Genomic DNA, 25137 nt, shown 5'->3' with positions numbered 1-25137 from the left:
CAGGCCACCAAAGTCAAGCATGCCGAACTTAACCACTATGCCACGGGGCCAGACCCCCCTTAACCATTTTGATAAACTGTGAATGAAATGAGCTAAGAAAAAAATGTATGAATGTGTGTTATGAGTTTATGAAAGGAAAATGAAAGTCTAGAATAATAAGAAATTAAAAAAGGGAAAATACAAACAGGATTTGTTTGCTTTTTAAGTTGAGCATATTCCTCTCCTTCCTAAAATGCCACACGCCTTTCTCTCCAAAGTGTTCCAGAGCCCACGCTCCTTCCTGAAGGCTTCCCCAATGCTTCACAACACCCATCTCTGTTTCTTTCTGTACATGGAGTTTATTAAAAATATCATTCGAGTCCTTTGTGTTCAGTTTTTGCACACATTCCTATTTCTCAAATCACTCATGGGTCTCGTCTTCTCATTGGGCTAACTTTCAGAAGCTAAGAATTAGATCAGGTCCTTTTTGAGAACCTATGTAACAGACACAGAGTAGCTACTCAGTAACTTCTAAAGCAATCTGCACAGATGCTTGCACAAAATTAGGGTAGGTATCAAATATTACCCAGGAAAACAAAAAGTTTTTTACTTCTAACTTATTAGAAATTTAAATTGCTCTTCAAAAGTTAAGTTGTGAACCACAGGGAAGAAGTGGCTTTGGGAAAATTTTCTCCACTAACTCAAGTCTGAGTCACGTGACGAGGGGCTGAAAAATATTGTCACAGACAAGCATCTAACAAGTCTTAGCAATGGTCTCTCTTGCAGGTCGTATAAATGAAAGGGAAGAAAACATACTAACAGAAGGTAATTCTTAAACATCATACTAAATGGTAGCACCACTTTAAGTAAGCACTGTACAAATATTAATCCATTAACCCTCACAAGGCTGTGTGGTTTTATAGATGAAGAAACTAAGGCAGAGAGCTTATCTAACTGTCCCATGGTCCAGAGCTGGCGAGTGGTGGAGCTGGGACACAGCGTAGGCGGTCTGACTGCAGAACCTGCCCGTGCTCTTAACCACTGAGCTACACAGCCTTTCCCAAGAATCAATAACAAGCCCATGCGAGCAATTTGCCTTTAGAAATGGCAATCTCATTAAAAACATGGCAGCACTGTGTCCAAATGATCTCTGAATATATATGTAATACAAAAAAACATTAACTCACCTATAGTTAAGTTACACATTTTAAAATGCGTTTTGTTACCTTCTATTTATTCCTGATGTTTTTAAAAGAACACGTGTGTAATGAATGGACGTTTTACATTTCCTATTGGTCGTTTTACAGCCCTGGGACCTCAAAACATTTAATAAGGGATATGTCCTAATATGGGGATGTACAACTTTTAAGTAGTTTGTGCATGACTTAAGAAAAACAAGCTCAAGATATTGTAAATATTTTATCAACTGATTCCACGAGATGACACAACACATTAGGATACCCCTTCAAACTGGATAAAATGAATCACGACTTAAATGACAACTTCTTCTGGAACGGTGACTCCTGGGCTTACCAGGGACAAAGGAAGTGCACTCAAGAGCAGAATATACCGCATACATATCAGAAATGAGAAGCTCATCAGGTATTATATGGTGAAAAAGATGATGATTGTAATAAGCTACCTCCAAGATAACAATGACACATGGAAATTTAGCATATCTCTTTAGGGTCTTCACAGACATTTAGAAAAGTTTTTAGAAGGGTAAATGAAAATATTCTGCAACATTTCAAAAATATTCTTATGCTGAATATTCACTGAAAACTAACACTAATCCAAGGCTGACTGTAGAGTGAGATATGATCTGAGAAGCAATAAAAGATCCTCTTTCTGTTCCCCTTCCTAGAACCAACAGTTCTGCCACAACATCTAAAATTCCCATACTAGACAGACATTCCTTTGGGTTAAATCACCGAGGACACTTTTGATAAAGAGTAAACTTGTTCTTTGGGACGAATTATTCACCATTTATACAAAAAGAGTAATAATCCAACTTACCTATGAAGACACTGAAGAACGGGTGGTGTTGAAGAGAAGAAAGATGGGGAAGAGAGAGCAGGTAACTCTACAGTATAACACCGGGCCACCAGGGCACTATGCTCAGCTCTTAGGGAACATCCCACAGGAAGTATGAATGCCTTACCCCAAGGACGAACTTCTCCAAAACAAAGTCTACCTCAAAACTGTGCTTACAAAAATCAACTTAAAATGGATTAAAGACTTGAATGTAAGACCTGACACCATGAAACAGCTAGAAGAAAACATAGGCAGTACACTCTTTGACATTGGTCTGAGCAGCATATTTTCAAATACCATGTCTGACCAGGCAAGGGAAACAAAAGAAAAAATGAACAAATGGGACTACATCAAACTAAAAAGCTTCTGCACAGCAAAGGAAACCAACAACAAAACGAAAAGACAACCTAACAATTGGGAGAAGATATTTACAAACCATATATCAGATAAGGGGTTAATATCCAAAATATACAAAGAACTCATACATCTCAACAACAAAAAAATCAACAACCCAATTAAAAAATGGGCAAAAGATCTGAACAGAGATTTCTCCAAAAAAGATATACAGATGGCCAACAGGCATATGAAAAGACGCTCAACATCATTAGCTATCAGGGAAATGCAAATCAAAACTACAATGAGGTATCACCTCACTCCGGTCAGAATGGCTATAATTAACAAGACAGGAAACAACAAATGTTGGAGAGGATGTGGAGAGAAGGGAACCCTCGTACACTGCTGGTGGGAGTGCAAACTGGTGCAACCACTATGGAAAGCAGTATGGAGTATCCTCAGAAAATTAAGAACAGATCTACCATACGATCCAGCTATCCCATTGCTGGGTATTTATGCAAAGAACTTGAAAACACAAAGGCATAAAGATACATGCACCCCTATGTTTATTGCAGCATTATACACAATAGCCAGGACAACCTAGATGCCCGTCAAGGGACGAATGGATAAAGAAGATGTGGTATATATACACAATGGACTACTATTTAGCCATAAGAAGTGATGAAATCCGGCCATTTGTGACAACATGGATGAACCTTGAGGGTATTATGTGAAGTGAAATAAGTTACAGGGAGAAAGTCAAAAACCGTATGATCTGACTCATAAGTAGAAGATAAAAACAATGACAAACAAACACATAACAATGGAGATTGGATTGGTGGTTACCATGGGGGAGGGGGAAGGGGGGAAGGCAAAAGGGGTGATTAGGCTCACGTGTGAGGGGATGGACTATAATTAGATTAGTTTTTGGGTGGTGAACATGATGTAATCTACACAGAATTCAAAATATATTACGATGTACATCTGAAAGCTATATAATGTTATAATCCAATGTTACTGCAATAAAATAAAAAAATAAACTAAAAGCCCCCCTGAGGAAAAAAAAACAAACAAAAAACTGTGCTTAAAGTTGGCTTTAAGCAACTTAGTCCAACAAAAGTAAAAGAAAATACTTAAAGCAGACAAAAAACCAACAATAAAAAGAGAACATTTAAAAATGACTAAGACATAGAAAAACAGATTTTTCTTTTAGATTTATACTTAATGTTTTGGTTTGAAATGTACTCTTAACAATATGTAAAATCCAGATGGTCATAACCACAACGAGTTCTTATATTTAATTGCACCTCTTAATGCCAAACGACCTAAATATTTGGGGTGACTACTCATATAATTATTCTATTTTGTAGAATTTTCTTACTTTTCTGACATAGAAAGCTTGCCCGTTTGGTGCTTGTAGTTGCTGGTTATTTCATTTCGCACTCGTTGAACCAGTTCCTCATCAATAGCAAATTCTATTGCTCTGTGGATCACATTCAGCCACCAAGGAGAATTAGAATGTATCTGTAAAAAACACAACCGCTGATGAATTAATTTTTTTCAGTACTCACTATGTCTCTATCACTGGGAAAGATGCTGTGAAAACTTCAAAGGAAGTAATAAATGCAACTCTCAAGGGAATTAGAATAGTGAGGAGACAAATATACATACTCTACATACATGAGTGAGTAACTTTTGCATGTATAATTAAAGAGAACACCTGTTTTCTGACTACTCTGGATGAATCTGAATTTACTGTATACACTTGTATAACAAAGCTCTTTTAAGTACTTTACCAAAATGAAAATTCAGTACTCACTCTATATATTTGAAAAGATAATAGTTTTCTTTCTCAGAATAAAGACAGACCTCATACTAATGTTCAACTGACTGAACTAGATTCTACTCAATGAATAACCTATGATAACTAACAAAATTATATGCCTGAATATTAAGTAATTAATGGATTAGGAAGAATAAAATGTGGAGTAACTCACTAAAATGAAAAAGCAAAAGACAGCATACTGTGTAGCCTCCTCTTTAGCTTTTGCTATTGATTTCATAAAAGAGAAATTTTAGAAATGACAAACGGCATGCATTCCAGAAGAAAAATACCTGTGTTCTAACGTTTTGACATCTTAAGAGCAAAGATTTTGGAAATATGTACATCTAAGATCAAACGGAGGTTATGGAAGTCTTTACTTTCTTCAAAGGACAATTTGTTATATAACCAAAGTAAGGAAACCCATTATAGCTTACAAGAGATGAAAGAGAATAACCTCAAAATAGGTGATTTGTCTGTGCATCTGTTCATTCAATCAATACCACTGCTAATGGCAAATAAATTTTTCTTGTGGGCCTGGTATTGTACCAGGTGCTAAGAATTCCAAGATGAATAAGAAAGTTCAATTTTCTCCCCAAACTAAAATGTTACGTGGAAACAAACACAAGAAAAGTCATTTTGGGGCCATACCTTTCTTTGGAGCTCACGTATGGTCTGCTGTACAGGTAGCAAAGCCTGCTGGGCTTCAGCAACTTCCGTATTACACTTGCTCATATAATGCTCTCGCAGTTGCTTGGCCTGTGTTGAAACAGGAAACAAGTATAAACCTTCACTCCAGGTCTAGAAAATAATTTAGTATGCTTCAAGAAAGTGATTATTTTATAAATTTAAAGTTACTTAATTCGATGTAAGCATAAAACTCTACAAGTACACTGTAGAGAATATAAAAGCCATGCAAGAAATTCCTAAGACATACATTGAAGAGAATATAGTTGCCTGTAAGTCACAAAATTTAAGAAATCCCAAGGGTTTCCTCTCCAAATTTCTATCATTTTTAAATTTAAAAAAAAGGGAGAGGGAAGAATACTAATATTTTAAATTATGAGGCAAAGCAAGGATATCTTTTAGAATTTCTCGTTTATTACGATTTCTTGGAATTACTTTAGTTTAGAAATAATACTTGAGAATTTACAGTAACACCAACATTATGGACTAAACTGTGTTCCCCCAAAACCCATGTGGTAAAGCCCTAACCCCCAATGTGACCATATTTGGAGACAGAGCTTTAAGGAGGTACAGTCACGCTGCATAAGATTTTGGCCAATGACAGACTGCATATACGACAGAGGTCCCATAAGATTAGTACCATAGAGCCCAGGTGTGTAGTGGGCTGTACCATCTAGGTTTGTGTAAGTGCACTCCATGATGTTTGCACAACGACCAAATAGCCTAAGGATGCATTTCTTAGAACATATCCCTGTCATTAAGCAACACATGACTGTAATTAAATGAGTAAATCCAGTTAAATGAGATCATAAGGGCAGAGCCCTAATCCAGTATGACTGGTGTCCTTAAAGGAAAAGAGAGACACCAGGAATTCAAGTGCATAGAGAAAACGCCATGTGAAGACAGAGAGAGAAGGCAGCCATCTACAAGCCAAAGAGAGGAGAAACCAAACCTGCCCACACCCTGATCTTGGACTTCCAGCCTCCAGAACTGTGAGAAATAAACGTCTGTCGTTTAAGCCACCCAGTCTGTGGAATTTGCTATGGCAGCCCTAGCAGATTAGTACAAGGATTTAAAAATTCTTCCCCTTTCAATTTTTCAAGACAAGAAGGATCGCATTTGCAAGCAACAGAAATACTGAAAAATTTTATTCTTATAAATTCCCATTAGGGAGCTTATGAAAATTCTTCACTTTCTTCCATTTAACTGAAATACTTAACTGGCTCTTGAAACTATTTTATGAATGAAGAGAGGGGATCCGAGGCTGTATGGCTTAGTGGAAGAAAACGTGGAAAGACTACTGAACTGGAAATCCTAACGCTTCCACTTAGCAGCGGGTTGAGTCGTATGAAATTGCCAATACTAGACCACTTTGACCTACAAAAATGGCACTGTCACGATGTTCAACGGAACAGCTACAACTCTTTAGACCAGCCAGTCCACTTCTCTGGGATTCCACTACTTCATTTGCAAAAGGAGGGGTTGAAATAGATGATTTCTCAGATCTTGTCCAGCTTTGAAATACTGTGGCTTCATATTCTATGAGACCTGGGAAAAAGTGCTACTGAGGCCTCCTCAGAAATACATCTATATAGTACGAACCCTCCTCTCTACGATGCATTTTTCCTTTTCCTGTCACAACCTTCCAATTAATTTCTATTAAAATTCCTTGGCTATAATTGTTTGGTTATTAGAGCTGCCTACTAACAGATCGGACTGTCTCCTAGAGAGTTCCTATCACTGAAGGTATTTAAACAAAGAGTAACTAATTATCCAAGGATGAGACGCCTACCCTGGGAATAAAATTTCACTCAAAAGTTTCCAACACTTAGACTGTCATCTAACATCAAGAAAGGGCTGGACATATGTATGCAATCTCATTTATTTTAAAGATTGGCACCTGAGCTAACAACTGTTGCCAATTTTCTTTTTTGCTTTTTTTTTTCTGCTTTTTCTCCCCAAATATCCCCAGTACATAGTTGTATATTTTAGTTGTGGCTCCTTCTAGTTGTGGCATGTGGGACGCCGCCTCAACATGGCCTGATGATCGGTGCCACATCTGCGCCCAGGATCTGAACCAGTGAAACCCTGGGCTGAGGAAGCAGAGCACGCGAACTTAACCACTCGGCCACAGGGCTGGGCCCTACAATCTCATTTTTTATCTTGTTGATTCAAACAAAGGCTCCATTTGTAGGTTCAACACATGTCAAACACAACTACTACTTTTGCTATCTCTCTTTGATCTTTAAAAAGGCAAAAATCCATGGGGGAATTAGCATAATAAACATTAACAATTTATAATGAAATATTTAAATATCACTCTTTCCTTCCAATGAGAGTCAATACTCATTGCAGAGGGAACTTCTTTGGGAGGACATAAGAAACACCACTGAAAATTTGAGTTTATTTACTGCCTTAAATAATACACAGAAAGATGGAGAAAGTACAAAACTTTTTATTTTTACTAAACTACACCCTTTGCAGATCTGTCTCATGAGATCAGCAAGGTCTCCTTTTTTCATTTGTTGCTTATTTACATTCTGTGCTGTCGGCTACCAACAGCCATATCTACAACAAGCAGTTACCATATAACACAAGCAGATCACCAGAGAATCAAAATAATACGGAGCATTGCCATTCTCTGCCACCCAAAATCACCAAAGTCTGGAAGGTCAAAGCAGGAGGAAAACACGGTTATCTTTAAATGTTGTAGGCCCTAGGAAACATCAATTCGATGGAGCATGAAGTCTGAAAAAAATATTCTTTTACAGACAGAATGAAAAAATAATAATTACCTCTTCCTCAAGTCTGCCATCTCGCAAGGTAGGAGGTATCCCTGGGTGCTTGGCTACCAACAACTCCATCAAGTTATGGGTAGCATGAAGTCTCTACAAACACACAGAAGGCAATAATTATGACAGCCAATGCAGGGGACACTAAAGGGAGAAACTACTATTAATCTGCCATACACAGCACTAACACTACATTTAAGATCAGATCACTGAATACTTTTCCTCTAAACCAATCTGAGTACCAACTTTCTCAGAGAAAACCAAAGTCAGTTTTAGAGTAAAGGTCTTAATTCATGACATAAATTTTCTTCACTTAAAAATATACAGTCTCATGAAATATGTCTATTTTGCAGAACATATGATATAGGTATACTTCTAATATGCATGCATTTGTCTAGATGAGGAACTCTAAGTATGCTAGGTAAGTGCAGTACAGTAGAAAGGTTGACTGCACAGCCTTGAGTCCTCTTCTCCTGGGAAATGAGTCCGGATGAGCCGAGCAACTACCTTATGATAAAAATAAGGATGAGGAAATACGTAAGAAATCAGGGCTATGACCTGAATCTGTTGAACTTAGGGCTGAAAAGGGGAGGAGCTAGAGGTGAAGATGATGTAGGAAGAAAGACAAAACTCCATCTTCTATCTCTGCATTCAACGTAAGGGAGGCTTCTCACTGTGATACTGAGTCTGTGGCTGGTTAGAGGCTCCCTCTGGAGTCAAGGGCTATGAGAAGACATAAACTGAAAGTATTTTCTATCTAACTTGAGTCTTTCCTTGGGAAGATAGTTAGGGCTAAAGGCTGATCAGGAGAGTCCTGGTAAGATCTGATTTGCTGCCAGTGACTTGAGAGCATAAAGGTTTACTCTGTTTGGCGACTGTACGGATCTTTGTGGAGTCAACCTTTGAAGAGCTACCTCAACTGTCTTAGGTCTCTCCAACACGGCTTCATAGATAATATAATCAGCAAGACTACCAGATTCAACAGCAACAAGAGAAAGAAGTATGAATACAACTGGAGAAACAACGCAGCAGAACCGTGTTCCTCTGCTCGATGTGCACTCTTGGGCAAGAGAACTTCTGCCTCTTTATGCACAAGAGGGAGGAATACACTGTGAGGAATACTTGCCTCCCTCCACCCCCTCACACACTTCATCCAGAGGGAAGAGAGCGGCTCATCTGACTGGACAAGGCAAGACGTTCAGGAGGCTATGCTTGACCAGTAGGTGTGACTCCAAAGCCAGAACCAGGCTGACTGCTTACTCCTCACTCTTGAGCTCAGGCATAGTGGACCTATCTGTCTTCTTGCCAACACCTCTATTTGTGTTTGCTTTATTCAGGGGCATGGCATCTTTGCGCTTCCTGCTTCTCCCACAAGGTAAGCACACTTGCCTAAGGTCCAGGGCCCGCCTTCTGTAATCCTTACCCATGCAGAATATAAGTAGACTCGTGTTTAATTTTCTCTCCTCTCCTCTTTCGCAGACACATCTCCTCACACTCGATGAAGCACACGTGAACTCGGAGGTCCCAAGGTCTAGATTCTCAATGGTAAAAAAGCCTCCCCTGGGACTCAGGCCTAACCTCACCAAGATCAATAAAAGTGGTCCTTATTTGCCACTTAGCAAGAAAGCCTTATCTAAATGATCCACTGGACAGAGCCAAGGAGGGGAAGATATTTCACACTTAGGTAAGCGTTATAATTCAAACATCCAAATCTCCCTAAAAGACCTCCAGAAGTTCAACAGAAGATCACTGGATAAGTTTTATTACTATTCCATTGCTGAGTTTGACGCATTTTCTTTTCTTTTTGGTGAATATCATTGAATAAATATGTTGATATGCAAAAGTGATAAAACTGACCTCAATCTTCAAAGTACAAATACCTTGAGCCATTTTTCCAGTGTAGGTGAGACATATCTAGCCCGTCTCGTGGCCAATACTGGCCTGAGCAGATGGAACAGCAGTGATTCTCAAACTCTTGTGTACACACAGATCACCTTGGGTGCTTTTTAACAGAACTGAATCCCAAGCTTTATCCTCAGAGATTACGACTCAGTCCATTTGTTATCCTTTATCCTCTTAAATATTCAGAAAAGTTATTTTGTAAAAAACAAATAGAACATATACCTGAAAGTGTTTACTTTTTACTCACTTGCAGTGAATCGGTTTTGAGTTTTCCCTTATGTTCCTCAGATGAACGCAGCACTTCTCTGTACAGTTCTGCGGCCAAGGCATACTCACCTGAGGAATTAAAATGTATTTAAAGCCTAAGAAACTCATGTGTTTAGCTCCCCATGTCCTCTAGTAATCTATTACCTAAAAACATCTATCTTAAAAACGTCACAATGATTACAACTCACTATTTTTTTTAAGAAAAGGAATTTAACTCAGTATTAATAAGACTGCTCTAGTAAAAAAGCTGATAGCTCCTTTTGTTTCCCTAATTCCACAGAATAGAACACCAAACAAATAAATTTATAATGTTTAAAAATTATAATGAAAAATTCTGGATTAATTTTTAATTTAGATAAATGATTTCCTCTTACTGAAGTTAAAGGGCACCAACTAGGAATCATTATGATATTTGAAATTAAGGACAAATTTGGGGTAATTATAGATATTTATAAACAAATATGCAAAACATTATGACCAACCTACACATAATTCTCAGAAAAATAATTTACTCTTCTTGACAGGTTCTATTCTTCTTGGTATTAGGCCAACTTGATTTACAATTAAAAACTGCATTTCAAAAACTTAGAGACTCTAGGGGTCGGCCTGGTGGCATAGTGGTTAACTTCACACACACTGCTTCAGTGGCTGGGGGTTCACAGGTTTGGATCCTGGGTGCAGACCTACACACCGCTCATCAAGCCATGCTGTAGCGGCGTCCCACATAAAATAGAGGAGGACTGGCACAGATGTTGGCTCAGCGAGAGTCTTCCTCACCTCCCCCCCCCAAAAAAAACTTAGGGATTCTTCTTTCTATTTCTGGTCACACGAATCACAATTAGTCTGAGATTTATGCTGTTTTTTATTGTTCACAATTAATAGTTCATTCAAATAAAATAGTTCAAAAAGTATCAACTGAAACACAGGTTGGCAAACTATGGTCCATGGATCATATCTGACCCTCTGCATTCTGTAGGGTCTAGAAGCTAAGAATAGCTGTTAGATTTTTTTTTTTTTTGAGGAAGATCAGACATTAGCTAATATCTGCTGCTGAGGAAGATTGGCCCTGAGCTAACATCTGCCAATCGTCCTCTTTTTTGCTGAGGAAGACTGACCCTGAGCTAACATCCATGCCCATATTTCTCTACTTTATATGTGGGATGCCTTCCACAGCAGGGCTTCCTAAGTGGTGCGTAGGTCCATGCCTGGGATCTGAAGCGGTGAACCCCAGGCCGCTGAAGCAGAACGTGCAAACCTAACCGCTTGCACCACCGGGCCAGCCCCTAGATTTTTAATAGCTGAAAAAAAATTCAAAAGAATAATAATAATCTGTGACATGTGAAAATTATACAAGATTAAATTTCAGGGTCCATGAATAAGTTTTACTGAAACTCAGCTACGTTCCTTTGTTTATGTACTGTCTGTGGCTGCTCTGGCATTAGAATAAGAGCCGAGCAGTTGCAACGGATCTTATGGCTTTCAAAGACTAAAATATTAATTATCTTGTTCTTTTGGAAAAAGTCTGATGACACTGCAATAAAAGGAGAGGTGAAACATTTTTAATAAGGGAAGCTATCTTATTTGCCACCTGGGGAAAAACTCAAAACTGGTAATTTATAAATACAACTAACATAAAAATCTAACAGTGGCAAAATCATGAAATACAAAAAAAGAAATGGTACAGAGATGTTCTAGTTTCAGTTTACTAAGAAAGCTTTTGTCCTGATCCTCACACACTTGGTTTTCTTTTTAAATTTCATACTGGTTTTATTAATATCATGGATTTAGGACTTTGTTCATAGCCATATGAGTTTTCTATATATACTTTTGTAAATTTTGTTATTGGTTCTCTCTCTTCCTTTTGTTAAAGCCAATTACATATATTTTATTGTGGTAAAATATACATAAAATTTACCATTTCAATCGTTTTTATGTGTAGTTCAGTGGCATTAACATTCACATTCTTGTGCAAATACTTGCTTTTATACCACTGCTTTATATATAGCTTCTAAAGCACACATTTTCACATACTTTATAGTTAGCCAAATTCTATTCACATTGATAAGGGAGAAGACTATTTTCATGAGAATAAAGTTACATGATAATGTAGGAGTAACACAATTATCTTCACACAATGAGCTCTTTTATTAGTTTTGAAGATTCTTGTAAAGCTTTTCAAAAGACATGGATTCTATTATTTATTTCTAGTATTTATACTATCATTTATAGAGAATAATTCATTTAACAATTCTCCCTTCATAATTCCTTTACCTTTTGAAGGAAGTCCAATGACTAGACTATAATATAAGCAGTTGAATCTGAACTATTCATTATAATATGTTTTTTTATGCTCATTAAAAAAAGACATGCTTGGGGCGAGCCCCATGGCTGAGTGGTTAAGTTCACGCTCTCTGCTTCGGCAGCCTGGGGTTCACAGGTTTGCATCCCACGCGCAGACCTACAAACTGCTCACCAAGCCACACTAAGGCAGCGTCCCACATAGAGGAAGTAGAATGACCTACAACTAGGACATACCACCATGTATGGGCTTTGGGGAGGAAAAAAAAGAGGAAGATGGGCAACAGATGTTAGCTCAGGGCCAATCTTCCTCACCACAAAGCATACTTGAAAAAAAACAAACAAAAAAAGACACGCTTTCTGAGAAAGACAAAAATAGGCATATTGAATAAAGTTATGCAAGTTTCAGCCAAATTTGGAAATACTCATTCTTTGCCACTTGAGGGCACTAACATCTCCAAATAAACAAATCATACTGGATTTGATACTGCCAGGCAAATCTTCACCAAACAATATGTACCAAAAACATTGTACAAAATTGGAATAATACCACGTTTTAACACCATAATCAGTGAGGACCTTAGAGTGTATATTGTCTATCATATATATACATTTGCACATAATATAAGCAAATTCTTCTAGAGTTTAAAATTAATCTTAGATTTCTTTCAGAAGTTAGATCTTCACTGCCTGATCTCACTTTGGGAGAGTTTGAACTATGTAAGTTAAATATGCAATGTTACTTTAAAAATTGTTTATTGTTTAACATACCACTATGAAATTAAGCAATGGAAACTAAAAGCAGTAAATCCGTCACAATTAAGTTTATAATTACAGTTAAACTAAGAATGGACATATCCCTTATTAGGACTTGCTGACAAGGATTTCTTTTAACAAACAGCAGTAGTTTCCAAGCACAGAAAGACAAAGAACTACAGTGGGAATGCTGTGACAGACATGCCAAACACGGGGTTTTGCCACGCAGAAGCCACCTACACACTGAGCCTGCTACAGCGCTCCGGTGTTTGGAAATGACCAGATGAATAACCTTTTCTCCCCAATCCCCACATCATGCATAACTTCACAGCAGGGAAAAGGGGTCAAGAAATCCAAAAAGGAGAGTAGAAAACAGGGCAAGTGAAGAAATTCCTTCACTGTCTAAGCTTCTGAGTGATAACAACATAGAATAAATGAGGGATGCATGTTTAGAAGATGGAAAATCTGAAATTTGTTTTTATTAATGTGACAATCTACAAGTAATATAGTACTCTATTTTAGAAATTTTTTTTCTTTTGAGGAAGATTAGCCCTGACCTAACATGTGCTGCCAATCCTCCTCTTTTTGCTGAGGAAGATTTGCCCTCAGCTAACATCTGTGCTCCATTTTCTACGCAGGATGCTGCCATAGAATGGCTTGCTAAGTGGTGCGTAGGCCCACACCCAGGATCTGAACCAGCAAACCCGGGCTGCTGAAGCAGAGCGTGCCAACTTAACTGCTACGCCACTGCGCCAGCCCCTATTTTAGGAATTTTTGATGGAGGGTTTCAACTTACTAAAGACAGCATAATATTGAGGTTTATAAATGTCTATTTGATAAAGAAGCATAGTATAATAAAAAAAGATTGATTTGAAATTAAAAGGCCCAATGCAAATTCTGTCACTTATTAGCTATAATCTTGAGAAAACAACTAAGCCTTCTCAGCTCTAGTTTTCTTATGTATAATGAGGATGATAATACCTCAATCATTGGGTAATTATGAGGATAAAACAATATATACGTGAAAGTGTTATGTATAATATAAAACGCTTGTAGAAAAATGATCATTTCTCAGATACGATGCTAGATTTTACTGACCTGAAAATATTTTAATTAGTATATTCATTATTCAAGTATTTTAAAGACCAAGCACACATTCTTTCTTATCTGTATTAGCCAAGTATTCTGTAGATTTTAATCACAATTATTCCACTCAATTAATTTGGGACTGTGAGAAACTGGTATCAGATATGACACATAATTTCCTACTTTTTGCCTCATTATTTCTAAGTTGAAATAAAGGAAAGTGTAATTTTAAAAAAATTTTCTATTGAAAAGTTGCCTTACTTAGTCTTTCACTGTGGATTGTAAAGCACAGATCATTTCAGATTGTAGATTGATGCCTGGAATACTAGTGTCACAGGCGCACTTAGCAACTGAGATTAAGAATTATTAGAGAATCCAAACTTGCAAACACTGCTAGCTAAATTGCAGAATTCCTAGGGAATGCCCCAGGGGGGAGATTTGCTCACAAAGTTGCACGTGCCATATTTGAACAATTTATCAGGAATATTATGTAATAATATGCCCTTTCTCCTCTTATTGGGTACTGATAATAAAATTTGTGTTGGCTGCAGGTTGAAAAGTGGTAAGACTCTAAGGTCACTTCATATTACCATAATCAATAACATCCTTCCTCATCTATATGTTTCTATAGGGTTTTTTCAATGTGCATACACATTCACATTAAGAGCAATACTTCAAGGGAGGCTAAGCATGCAGTATTATCTGCATTTTATTGATAAAGAAACTGAGATTCAGAAATGCTGAAAAATGCACTCAAGTTCACAGGGCTACAACGACAGCAAGTAAGAAGCCGCATCTTTTCCAGTTCTTGTCTAGAGTGACTTCTACGTGGCCTCTGTGAGTCAAACTCTATCCACTTATCCAGGACAGGAAGACACTTTCTAGTTCTGGTTCTGTTATGCTGAAGAGCTAATAACTAAAGACAGGCCACTCAGTTCCAAGAGGCTTAGAACACCTCCTCATATTCTACAAAAGCACACATTTTCCTGGGCAACTGATTTCTTTTAGGTCTTAGGTAAATGAGAATAATGCTAAATTCTCTCCATGATCGTGTACCCAAGTAGACTAATGGATCAGTAATCTTTGTGGGAAGGTGAAAGGAAGTGGAATTTATCATGAAATGCCTTTCCAGCTGTAACACTGTAACGATGAGCTCATTCCACAGATTTTGTGAGGAAAGTAGAAATAGAGCAGCCCTTGTATACCCTAGGTTATCAAAGTGCAGGAAAATGTACATTATTTCACCATTAAGAAATACATAATGATTTCAAGGACTATATTCTACTTAGTTTTGGAGAGCTAAGATCAAATTATCTAAACCAAAGCTATTAGACAAGGTTTTAAAGTAGCTTTATAAAAAGGTACATTTACATCAGTAATTTCCTCATTACTATAAGAAAGCACCTAAGAGTTTCTATGGTATAAAAACTACAAAACTCTTATTATATTACAAATGCAATAAGAGATTGAAACAGTTATTGAAAAGAGTACTAATGATTCATTCAAGTTGCAAAAAAGTAACACGAGTTCAGATAGCCAGGAAAGTTATCAGGAAGAAAATCTAGAATAAGTTTCTGCAAAGAATGAACGATTCTAACACAAAGGTAGAGGCAGTGAGTTAATTCCAAGTTACAAAAGTAAATTGAGTCATAGAAATGAAGCTAATGAGCAAATGAAATAATAGAAAGCTGGCTGTACAATTTTATATTCTCATCATCAGTGCATGAATGAGAATTCCTATTGTTTCCACATCCTTGCCAACATCTGATCTGTTTATTCTGAGCTATTCTAACAGGGCATAGTAGCATCCTTATGGTTTGAATTTGCATAAACCTAATGACTAATGATGTTGAATATCTATCTTTTCATGTGCTTTTTGCTATCTCTATATATTCACCGAAGTCTCTGTTCAAATATTTTGCCTATTCTCATTGGGTTGTTTTCTTATTGGTTTTTAATAGCTCTTTTTATATTCTAGATACAAGTCCTTTCTCAGATATGTGATTTGCAAATATTTTCTCTATTCCATGCTTTATCTTTTTCTTTTTCTCGTGCTTTTTGCAGGGAAAGATTTGCCCTAAGCTAACATCTGTTGCCAAACTTCCTGCTTTTTTCCTTCCTCAAAGCTCCAGTACATAGTTGTGGATAGCTCTGAGTTCTTCTGGTTCTTCTATGTGAGCCGCTGCCACAGCAGGGCTGCTGACAGATGAGTGGTGTGGTTCTGTGCCCGGAATTAAACCTGGGCTGCCAAAGCAGAGTGCATCAAACTTTAACTGTTAGGTCATCAGGGCTGGCTCTATCTTTTTATTTTCTTAAGAGTGGCTTTTGAACAGCAGAGGTTAATAATTTAGCTGGAATCAAATTTATCACTTTTTCTTTTATGGGTTGTACTTGTGGTGTCATATCTAAGAAGTCTTTACCTAATCCAAAATCCCAAATATTTATCTTCTGTTTTCTTCTAGAAATTTCATCGTTTTAATTTCAGTTTAATATTCTCTTTATCTTGAGATTTTTATGTAGTACAAGGTTGAAATTTACTTTTTGAACTTGGATAACTAATTATTCCAGCACCATTTACTGAAAACATTAACCTCTCCACTGAAATGCCTTTACATCTTTGTTAAACAATAAACTGATCATGGGGCTGGCCCCGTGGCCGAGTGGTTAAGTTTGAACGCTCCGCTGCAGGTGGCCCAGTGTTTCATTAGTTCGAATCCTGGGCGCGGACATGGCACTGCTCATCAGACCACGCTGAGGCAGCATCCCATATGCCACAACTAGAAGAACCCACAACGAAGAATACACAACTATGTACCGGGGGGCTTTGGGGAGAAAAAGGAAAAAATAAAATCTTAAAATAAATAAATAAATAAATAAACTGATCATAAATAAGTGGGACTATTTCTGGACTCCAGTTTGTCCCACCGGTCTTCTTGCCTATCTTTACGGCTATGTCTCACACTGTCTTAATTACTGTAGCTTTAAAGTAAGTCTTGATTCAGGTAGTATAAATCTTTCAACTGTTTTGTTCTTTTCCAAAGTTGTTTTGGCTGTTCTAGGTGAATTTTAGAATCAGCTTGTCAACTTCCAGGAAACAGCTGCAGAAATTTTGACTGGGAGATTTTGACTGCATTGACTCTATTTATCAATTTGGGATGAATCAGCACCTTAATTACACTAAGTCTTCTGATCCATGAACATGAAACAATTAGGTATTCTTTAATTTCTTTCAACAATGTAATTTTCAATGCTTTTGTGATTTTTGTATAGGTATTATACATCTCTTTTTCAAGTTGATGCCTGTTATTCATATTTTTTGATACTACTGTGAATGATATTCTTGCTAGAATTTCTAATTGTTCATTCCTAACATACAGAAATTAACTAGATTTTTATATATTTACCTTGTATCATGCAACCTTGCAAAACTCACTTATTAGTTCTAGTAGTTTTCCTACATAGACAATCATATTGCAGCTAATAAAGATAGTTTTATTTTTTTTCCCATTCAATCTGATAACTCTTATTTTTTTAGCTGTCTTACAGCACTGGAGAGAACTCTGGTACAATGTTGAATAGAGGTGGTAACAGAAGATTCTTGACTTGTTCATGATCTTAGAGGGAAAACATTCAGTTTTCAACTATTAAGTGTAACATTAGCTGTAGGTTTTTTATAGACACCTTTTATAGAGTGAGAAAATTCTTTTTGATACCTAGATTGCTGAAAGTGTTTATCAGGAATGAATGTTGGATTCTGCCAAACACTTTTCCTACATTTATTGAGTAGATCACAAAGTTTTCCTTTTTAGTTGTTAGTTTGGTGAATCATATTAATTGATTTTTGAATATGAAGCCAATCTTGCAATCCCCAGATAAACTTCACTCAGTCATAAGGTATTATCCCTTTTATATGTTGTTGGATTAATTTTGTTTAACATTTTTAAAGAATTTTGCATTTATGTTCTTGAGTGTTACTGGTCTGTAGTTTTGTTTTCTTGAAATGTCTCTGGTTTTGGAATCAGGATAATGTTGCCATAATATAAGTTGGGAAGTATTCCTTCCTTTCCTGTTTTCTGGATGTTTATAGAGATTTAATATTATTTCTTCCTTAAATGTGTGGTAGAATCCACCAATGAAGTCATCTGGGCCTAGAATTTTCTTTGGGGTAAGCTTTTTAATTATAAAATTAACTTCTTGACTAGACAGAGGGCTATGCAGGTTATCTATTTCCTCCTGAGTCAGTTTTGGTGGTTTGACTTCCTGAGTGAGTTTTAGTAGCTTCTGTCTTCCAAAGCATTTGTCCATTTATCTAAGTTGTCAAATTTTTGGCATAAAGTTGCTCATAATATTCCTTTATGATACTTTTAAACATCTGTAGAATCTGTAGTGATGTCACCTCTCTTATTCTTGATTCCTGATAACGGTAATCTGTGTCTTCTTTTTTTCTGAACAGTTTGACTGGAGGTTTATAAATTTTTATTGATCTTCTCCAGGAATATCAGCTGTTCATTTCATTGTTTTTCTCCTCTGTTTTTCTGTTTTCCTTTTAATTGACTCCTGTACTGATCTTTACTATTTCCTGTCTTTTGCTGACTTGGTATTTTTTTGCTCTTCTTTTGACCCGAATCCATTTAAATTTAGTGACTGGTTTTACAGGTTAGAATATGCCGTCTTGGTAAACATTCCATGTGCATTTGAAAAGAACGTGTATTCTTCATTGGTTGGCTAAAATGTTCTTTAACTATTGATCATGTCACTTAGTTGACAGTGTTGAGTTTTCTACATCCTTACTTATTTTCTGCTTTCCTGTTCTATCAATAACTGAGAGGGGGATATTGAAATTCTAACGACAATTACGGATTTGCCTATTTCTCATTGCAGTTCTGTCACTTTTTGTTTTATTTATTCTGGAGCCCTGATTTTAAGTGCATAAACATTTAGGATTGCTATTTTCCAGTGATGAAATAACACTCTCTATCCTTGGCAATATTCTTTGCCTAACAGTAACATAGTCGTTCCACTTTCTTTTGATTAGAGTTAACATGGTATTATCTTCTTTCATTCTCTTATATCCGCATCTTTAAATATAAAGTAGGTTTCTTGTAGACAGTATATTATTGGATATTGCTTTTTGTTTTTTTATCCATTCTAAAAATCTCTGCTTTCTAATTAGGATATTTAGACCATTACATCTAATGTGATCACTGATATGCCTGGGTTTAAATCTACTGTCTTGCTATTTGTTTTATATTTGCCTCATCTGTCTTTTGTTCTCTTTTCTTTTTTCTGCCTGTTGTCTTAGATTGAGGATTTTTTATTATTCCTCTTTATCTCCTCTTTTAGATTATTACCTCTAACTCTTTCCTGTGTTGCTTTAGGATGTAGAGCACATATTTTGACTTGTCACAGTCTATTGTCATGTGATATTATGCCACTTCATATACAGTATAAACACTTTACATTACATATCCATTTGTCCCCTCCCAGACTTTGTGCCACTGTTACTGTACGTTTTACATTTACATGTTATAAATTCCACAATACACATTTCTTCACATATTTTTCTTCTTCAGAGACTCCAATTCATTTATATTACACCACGTCAAGTTGTCCACAATCTCACTGATGCTCTTTTCAAATTTTTCAGTCTTTATTCTATTTCTTTTTCATGTTGGATAGTTTCTACTCTATTCTTCAACTTTACTAATTTTTTTTCCGCAGTGTCTAAACTGTTATTTATTAAGCATAATTTCCATATCAGGCTCTGAAATGTGCATCTCTAGAAGTCTGAATTTGTGTTTCAATGTCTCTACTTAACATGTTCAATCTTCATTCTTGAACCTATGTAATACAGTTATAATGATTCTCATATTTCTATGAAAGGTGTCTACTAAATGGTGCTCATTGGAAAAGCCAGTTATATAACTTCTGCTTCTGGCCAATAACACACAATGGATTTACCCTCCTTCCTGAAACAACTAAAATAGCAGACAAAATATATATGAAACAACAGTCTGTAAGATCCTGGACATCAGGCCACGAAAAACAGTGATCAATAAGAGATGGGAAACACCAAGTAAACATCTTTCCATGAAACATAAGGTTATCTTTCCAACCAGCTTAAATTTTGTGCATTGTATATAACACTATATCTATACCCATACACATTATGTGTGTATGTGTATTTGTCTGTCTTCCTCTGTTAAGAATCTCAAGTTCACAAATGAGAGACTTGACTTTGTTTTACTGTATCATCTTCACTACCGAGATCATGCCCAGCACACAGCAGACACTCTTAATATTAGTTGAAAGAATGAATTTACAAACAATACTATTTTGTAAATCAATGACCAACATATTCCCCTGAATGTCAAAATTTAACCATTCTTCTACTTCTAGACATTTTGGTTGTTTTCAGTTGTTCACTGTTACAGACTAAGATTAATAATTTATAGCCAAATCTTTGTTCAAATCCCAATTTCTCTAAAAAAATAAGTTCTAAAAGTGGAAGTTGATGAAGGCATATATAAACTTGGAAGGTTTGAAATGGTCTGCATAACTGCTCTCCATTAAGTGGAAGCCATCTAAATTACGCTCAGTAGTGAGCGTGTCTTTCTTGGGGGGGGGTTTTGATTTCTGTTATAACTAATCTTCCTCATTAAGTATTTAGAAGAATCAGAGCTAACAAAGCAATCACCTTCTACCTTTAATGATGTGGATGCCTGCTAAGCCATTGAGAGCACAAACTAGTTGCCGATGGGCTTCTTCACACTCAGTTCCACACTTCTTCTGCAGAGATGTCAGCAGCTCTTCCATTGTCATGGTGCTAAAAGAAAAGGCAGACTGTTTAGAACTAGAAAGAAAACTCTAAGTGTTATTTCAGTGAGAGTATTATATCACATAAGATCAAGACTATCATGGGCTGGCCTGGTGGCATAGTGGTTAAGTTCACATGCTCAGCTTCAGCAGTCAGGGGTTCGTGGGTTTGGATCCCAGGCATGGATCTACACACTGCTCATCAAGCCATGCTGTGGTGGTGTCCCACATACAAAACAGAGGAAGACTGGAATAGATGTTAGCTCAGTGACAATCTTCCTCAAGCAAAAAGAGGAAGATTGGCAACAGATGTTAGCTCAGGGCCAATCTTCCTGATCAGAAAAAAAAAAAAAAAAGAGTGCCAGACTCTTACAGACTCTGTGATATCTTCAACATCTTTCTCTTCACCTCCATTTTACCACTATCAATTTTAACTGAATTATCTCTTACTATTCTAGCAAGAATCTTCTGTCTGATCCCATCATTCTTTAACTTTTTCCCATTTCAGTCAATGGAGAATGGAACTAGAAAAATCTTCCTAAAGCACAAAGTACAACATATTTGAAGCAGTATGCATGTTAGAATGTAAGACTGAGTCTGAATCTCAGCATCAAAACTTAATTAACCTTCACAAGCCTGAATTTTTTTATCTTTAAAAATGAAGATTCTCCAAAGATCTGAACAAATGACATTTCTACAGGAGGCTAACATTAGCCATTTATATAGAAATTGTTTCCATACTCTAATTGTCCACAGCAATTTATATGTACCTCTTGTGAAATATATCATGTTTGCCTTATATTATAGAAATCTATAATCTTTGTTATCTCCTTTATTTGTCTATGAACTGCTTAAAGGCAAGGACAAAAATATAATTTCTCTTACAGCACCTGAAAGGGTATCTTTTTAATATCAGGTGCTAAAAAAAATGGTTAGTTCCTGAGTCACAATCTGATGAACCAAAAAAAGTTTCTGGGACAATAGAGTATTGTGGACATAAATACCTTAACACATTAGGAAGAAATAATCGAAGAGACAAAGTTAGCACATTATAAAGAAAATATTCAATGAATATCTAATTCATCTAATTACCTGATGTGGGAACAAAAAAATACGATAAGAAAAGAACAAAAGCCTTTCATATCTGGAGTGCAGCAAAAACATAAAGCAAAACAACAAATCCCATAATACTCTTAATTTTAAAACCAACGTTCAAAACCAAAAAGATAATTTTGATGATGTGATTCTCTTTCACAAATGGGGTTCCATACCAAAGAAAAACCACCACGTTGCTAAAAATGACAACTCAGTTATAAGACTCTGAATCCAACTGTGGGCTAGGAAGCTAATTGCTCAAATATTGTTTATTACCACCATATGATCAATCGCAGCATAAGGAAATTATAAGAAAACCTTTTTTGGAGTGGCAAGAACTCCCCACGAACGGCCTGTGGGTGGCAGCAGGCCTGCCGGAGCCTCAGCAATGGGTACAGGATGGAAGTGACAGTCCTTCTGTCCAGGCTGCTGAGCTTCAGAGCCCAGTCGGAAATCTTCCTGAGTTTTACTACTGCATCCTGGCAGCACACCTCATGCTGACGGTGATAGAAATGTCTTTCCACTGGAGAAAAGTGGAGCCAGTGTATTTCTTCTGTCTGAGGGGGTATCTGGATCTGTAAGAAGAGAAAAAAAAAATGATTTCACCTGGAAATGTAACTTCCCATCCCAACGCTGCTTCTCTTTTTCTTATAGTACCCTTAATCAATAATAACTTATCCTACTGACTTGGTCAATCACATCTTTCTTTGCGGACCTCCAGAGTATCTTGGCAATAAAGCTGTAGAGGTGCTGAGGGTTCTTCTTGCAGTAAGGGCGATAGAGAAGTCGAACCCACCAGTGTTTGACACAGTAAGGTTCAATACCAAGAAAGACCACCAACCCAAAAAGATCTGAAAAGAAAAAAAGAAAAAAGCACACTGAGAATAACTGTTTCTATATGTCTTTATCACTATTTTGAATAACCACTTTCATAGACATTACACAGCACACAGAACTTTCCATGAATTAAAATGCAGATTGTATAGGCTCTTACTTACATCCTTTGAGTATTTATTTTGTTGTATGTTTTGTGCTATGACCCTATCTACAACATTTATTCTGAAGACAATTAACAAATATTTAGGTTGAATTAAATGACTTTGATGGTTCCTGAGAGTTATTAACATCTGAAAGGACCATTGCCTATACGCAGATATCCACAGATTTATATTTTCTGTTCAAATCAATCCAATTGCCTATGTGCTACCTCTTCTTTGAGGTTCAAAGCTGCTTCAAACTCAACTTGCAAAAATCAAATTCATAATCTTTCTGCCACACCTGCTTCTCTTCTAGTGCTACTCACTGGTGAATTCTGTAACCATCCATGAAGCCACGAAGTCAGAAGTCCTGGACATCTACTGATCATTCTACAAGCCTTGTTAATTTTTCCTTAACCACTTTCCCATTTCCTCAGGACAATCCTAGTCCAACAAAAGTGCTGGCATGGGCCTAGATAACTTACTGTAGCCAACCAACTGATGTCCTAGGATCCACTCTGCCCACTTAAACCATCCTCCACACTGCCAGAGAGTGATCTTTGAAATATAACTCTAACCACAAGATGATTCCCAACCATTTAAAATCCTTTCGATAACTCCTAATATTCTTAAGAAAATAAATAAAATTCTCTATCATGGCCTACAACGTGTCCACGGTCTGGTCTACATGCACCTGTTCAGGCTCTCAGTCCACCATGCTTTCCCCAGCAGTCTGAACTCTAGCCACCCTGACATTCTTTGGGTCTCCTCCTGCCGCATGATCTTCACATTTTCTGTTTCCTCTATAATAGAGAATTCTTCCCCTCCTCTTTACCTAGCTCATGTTAATGTTTCAGATCTTGGTTCAGTTGTCACTTCCTTCTGCATCCCTCTTATGTGACATCACAGAACTAGACCTCTTTCTTTGAAACCTGTTATAGTTAGAATTTTATATTTATCTCATACATGAAAGTTATCTTCATTGCAATCTCGTATTTGTTTAAGTATTTAATAAATAGATCTTCCCCTCTAAGCTGTAAGCTCAACGAGGTCAGGGACCTTGTCTATTTTTCGCTCGCTATTATACGTCACAAAGAATAAATGAACCAATAAAGGCACCACAAAGTACTTAAGTTTTTTAAAGTCAACGCTTTCAAAGAAACAAAACATATGAATACGTAAATAGAAAATAAGAACAGCAGCAGCAGCAGTGGAAGCAGCTATCACTCAGTGAATATTTAACATCTGCCAGGTACTATGCTAAACACTTTGCACACTTTGTTATAATTAATCTTTAAAACATCTTATTTTACAAATAAGGAAATTAAGGATTTGAATGTTTAAATAATTTGTTTATGGATATATAGCTAATAAGTCAGAATGTGAATCCAGGTTCATATAGCCCCCGAAGCCAATGCTCTGTATACTATACAAACAAGTATATTATACAGACATCGGGTATGGAGGGTGAGAGGAGCAGTGTCCTTGCCTATTTGACTTTCCAAGTGGATGGACATTATTTCAGCCTGACGGGAGAAACATACTAAGGCCTGGCAAACTATGGAATGAAAACATCCTAGCCTCACTTCCTTGCTCAATATGTGGCCAACCTGGGATTCACCAGATCTCTACGTTGTTGCTAATTAATAAATCATCAAATCTGATTTATCTCTATCAGTCTAGCACAGTGGTTCTCAACTGAGGTGGGGGTGCAGGGCTGTGACTTTGCCCCCCAGGGGCCATTTGCAACGTCTGCAGACATTTGTGGGTGTCACAATTGCGGGAGTGCTGCTAGCACCTAGTGGGTAGAAGCCAATATGCAACATTTACAGGACAACTCCCAGCAAAAAAGATTTCTCTGGCTCTAAATGTCAATGAGGCTAAGAAACCCTGGTCTAACACAAAAGGAAAACAAATGAGACTTGCACTTCCAAATACAACATAGTAAGTCCCGGCAGGCTAACTTCGCACTGCAGCAACTACACAAAGAACAGATACATCGCAAGAATCAGAGTGTTAAAGACATCAGAAAGGAAAGAGAAACCCAAATTCCAGAAAGTTTGGCAAGCTCTTTTGTAAGTAACTAAGGCGTGAGGAAACTTTTTTTTTTCCTTCCTTTTTTTTGTTTTTGAGGAGGATTAGCCCTGAGCTAACATCTGCTGCCAATCCTCCTCTTTTTGCTGAGGAAGACTGGCCCTGAGCTAACATCCATGCCCATCTTCCTCTACTTTATACGTGGGACGCCTGCCACAGCATGGTTTGCCAAGCGGTGCCATGTCCACACCTGGGATCT

The 25137-nt window shown here is 37.0% G+C and overlaps 1 protein-coding gene across 4 annotated transcripts in view; it reads right to left on the bottom strand.

Moving 5' to 3' along the window:
* Positions 1-25137, bottom strand: part of SHPRH (SNF2 histone linker PHD RING helicase) — a 90842-nt gene that overhangs the window by 39086 nt on the left and 26619 nt on the right. For all 4 annotated transcript variants that reach the window (XR_011434358.1, XR_011434359.1, XM_070256205.1 and 1 more), the window contains exons 12-18: positions 22555-22718; positions 22186-22442; positions 20661-20782; positions 9797-9885; positions 7651-7743; positions 4820-4927; positions 3728-3870 (exon numbers count right to left, since the gene is read on the bottom strand). Coding sequence is in view for 2 of the 4 variants with exons in the window: in XM_070256205.1 (XP_070112306.1) it covers positions 3728-3870; positions 4820-4927; positions 7651-7743; positions 9797-9885; positions 20661-20782; positions 22186-22442; positions 22555-22718 (976 nt within the window). In the remaining 2 variants the exon portion in view is untranslated. The remainder of the gene's footprint in view (positions 1-3727; positions 3871-4819; positions 4928-7650; positions 7744-9796; positions 9886-20660; positions 20783-22185; positions 22443-22554; positions 22719-25137) is intronic.

This window comes from Equus caballus, chromosome 31 (genome assembly GCF_041296265.1).
Source record: "Equus caballus isolate H_3958 breed thoroughbred chromosome 31, TB-T2T, whole genome shotgun sequence".
Taxonomy (NCBI): domain Eukaryota; kingdom Metazoa; phylum Chordata; class Mammalia; order Perissodactyla; family Equidae; genus Equus; species Equus caballus.
The sequence above is the reverse complement of the archived record's forward strand: the minus strand, read 5'-3'. Positions and strand labels throughout refer to the sequence as shown.